The following is a 2,817-nucleotide window of genomic DNA, read 5'->3' as shown; positions in this document are numbered from 1 at the left end:
CTTCTAATATTTCTATTTTCTAGTCCGTCTTTCATCACTACAAGCGTACACATTTCTCATGGAGACTGAATGATGAAAAGAACTCTCCTGCATGTGCAAGGGTTGATCATTCTCAAAATATCAGATTCACAGTGGGCAAATGAATAATGCAGGAGAGTTTTAATAGAAGGAATTTCTCCTAAAATTTTTCTGGAAATCCTGTCAGGCTTTGCCCAACAAAAAGCAGATGCTTTGAATGATTCAGATTGGTATCAGATTTAGAGGCCGCAGCAGCAACCAAAACCCCACATAAAACCTGAAGAATGATTATCTTTTGAACCTCTATTTCTTATGATAATTTAAGAGACTAATAAAACAAAAAGAGGGTAACATCAGAGACGTAACTGTTTTCAGTTTTCACCATTTTAATTCATTCACAGGTAATGAATAAAACACACAGGAGGTTCAACTCCAACATCCTAAGGACGACGCTGGATAATCAGTTCATTACACAGCTTATGCCAATACAGAATCCAAAAATCACAAGCAACAATGTTACATGGATATGCCAATATAGAAACCAAAATTCACAGATTAGAGTGTAACAGTGGAAGCAAAGGAAGATGTCTAAAAAGACAGTGATTTCGAGGTGGGATGCTAACAGTTAAGCTTCCGATGTCTTAAACAAAGTTTCAACCTCATCAATGATTTTTCGAGCTTCATCCAGTTCTGGGCCATCCTGTTGATTTGATTCTTCCAACTGTGCCTAAAAAAGTAGAATATGTTTTAAGAGACAATGAACACAATTACAGAACTTATGAGCCGAGGATGTGCAGTTGATAAACTGTGGATCATGCAGCCTTTTTGCATTAGGGCGACTTGTTATTGATGTTCGAATGAGTTTTCAGAACTAGGATACAGTCCAAAAATCTGAATATCTGCCTAATACATGGAAGATAAAATTTCAAATATTGAATTTGAATACAGTTCGAGAGACCCATCTCTAAAAAACCCCTAGCTAAACCCTCTTCTTTCTTTTTTTTGCATATTTTGTTTAGAAAAATACCAGGGTTTCTTTGATGTCAGCTAGTGAGGTCTCCAAGCGCTTGCGGCAGTCTGGAATCATCATTCTGGATTCAGCCAAAACGTTCTCCTGATACAACATTTTGAGTAAAATCTAGTAAGATCACAACTAATACAGTACAATATAAGACTTCAAGTCTCGATTACAAACTGAATTTTAATGACACAGCTCTGTAGTTGGAATTTATACAAGCAAAATTATGCAAACCACGTTTAACACCGAAACTACATTCAGTTGACCTGTTACAGAACGATTCACAAACTGAAATTCGATTTGCGTTAATTCACCATTTAATACCAGCAATTGAAAGATAACTAGATGCGTTTAATTAGCTGTCTCGTTAGCCAGTAATTAGTGATTTCAGGTGCAAAATGGAGAATGAATAAACTAAAGTAAAATCTTGGTAGAGCCTCTCTGTCGAGATGTTAAAGTCGTCTTGGAGTTGAACCTATCACCTAACATCAAACTTCGCTTACAATTTGTAACAATTATCTACTAACGACTCCTCCAATACTAATCAAAAAAGACAATAGGGATAATTTCTTAAGTATATTTGGCGCAAGAAAACCCCAATAGTTATAAAGTACATAGCAATATAATTAACCCAGAAGATTAGTAAGCACACATGAGTTACTTATGCACCTACAGCAATTCTACAGCAATGCAATTGGGTGTTCCTAAAAATATTTTCACTGCAATTAGTAATAAACTACACCTAAAAACCCTTGAGACAGCTGGTGAAATGTACCTGCTGTTTAAGATCGTAAGGATCTGCTCCTTTCTCCTTCATGTCAGCAGTTTTACTAGCTTCTCTCTCCACCTCTTTTTCATACGAGTAAAGTTCTTTAAGAACACGCTTACATGTACCTGTCTTGATCTTCAAATTTCTTAAGGTTGCCATTATAACACTGCATCAGGATCAAATCAAATGAGTAATTGATTTCCATTAATCAAACTCTCCAATAAGAAAACACACTAAAATGTCTGGAGATATTTGAAATCCAGTCTAGGGTTTCTTAAGCGTAGTAGAAACGATACTGAATCAAACCCTAAGAAAAATTAGTTAAAAACTAAAGCTTAATTGAAGTAACTGATCAAATCATAAACAATAACCAATCAAAAATAACACCAACATTTCGAAAATTCCAGACCTATAATTCTTCAATATCTTTCCTCTTGGGAGAGTGAATGAGTAAGACTGAGATCATCGGGATTCATATATAAAGGAACCCAACTTGTGTCTGCCCCTCATTAAAATGGGGGTGTCAATATAAAATAAAAAAATGAATAAAACCGAAAGGGTTCTTTCGTCATCTTCTTCAGTTGGCTTGGCTCTTTTTCCGGCGGTTCCTTTCTTATAAGCAACTTCTCCAGAGTATTCGAAAATTCCTTTGTGGGAAAAATGCATACAAAAAGAAAGTTAGATTCTCAGACAGAGTTTCTTCATTTATTTATTTTAGTATATCTTCTCTGCAACTATTGGTCAGCATCAGCATCTCTTCTCCAAACAATCTAAGGGTTTCAGATATTTCTGGTACTTACCTAGCTCTATTGTTATACTCCCTCCGCCCCCTATTAAGTGACCTATTTATTTTAGATTTTGTCCCATCGTTAAGTGACTTATATCACTAAACAAGGAGATATTTCTTAAATTATCTTTTTAATTGATTATAAAAAATATATGAAATATGCATAATTTGATAGGCATATTTATATTCGTTGCGTGGATGTTTTAAAATGTTTTTCAATGATAT

The 2,817-nt window shown here is 34.9% G+C and overlaps 1 protein-coding gene across 1 annotated transcript; it reads right to left on the bottom strand.

Moving 5' to 3' along the window:
- Nucleotides 1-373: 373 nt before the first annotated feature.
- On the bottom strand, nt 374-2,309 carry LOC113302844 (tubulin-folding cofactor A-like). The gene is made up of 4 exons (XM_026551798.1): nt 2,215-2,309; nt 1,812-1,971; nt 1,046-1,132; nt 374-745 (listed from the first exon to the last, which is right to left on the bottom strand). The coding sequence occupies exons 2-4, from the start codon at nt 1,962-1,964 to the stop codon at nt 644-646; spliced, it is 342 nt and encodes a 113-aa protein (XP_026407583.1). The 5' UTR covers nt 1,965-1,971; nt 2,215-2,309; the 3' UTR covers nt 374-643.
- Nucleotides 2,310-2,817: the final 508 nt, after the last annotated feature.

This window comes from Papaver somniferum, chromosome 8 (assembly GCF_003573695.1).
Source record: "Papaver somniferum cultivar HN1 chromosome 8, ASM357369v1, whole genome shotgun sequence".
NCBI classification, from domain to species: Eukaryota; Viridiplantae; Streptophyta; class Magnoliopsida; order Ranunculales; family Papaveraceae; genus Papaver; species Papaver somniferum.
This window is presented reverse-complemented; position numbering and strand designations above follow the sequence as displayed.

Excerpts from the sequence above, each read along its gene's own strand:
- LOC113302844 (XM_026551798.1), bottom strand. The coding sequence starts at position 1,964 with ATGGCAACCTTAAGAAATTTGAAGATCAAGACAGGTACATGTAAGCGT. Across the intron at positions 1,133-1,811 it reads CTTACGATCTTAAACAGCAG|GAGAACGTTTTGGCTGAATC; the intron begins GTACATTTCACC and ends ATGTTGTATCAG. Across the intron at positions 746-1,045 it reads CTGACATCAAAGAAACCCTG|GCACAGTTGGAAGAATCAAA; the intron begins GTATTTTTCTAA and ends CTACTTTTTTAG.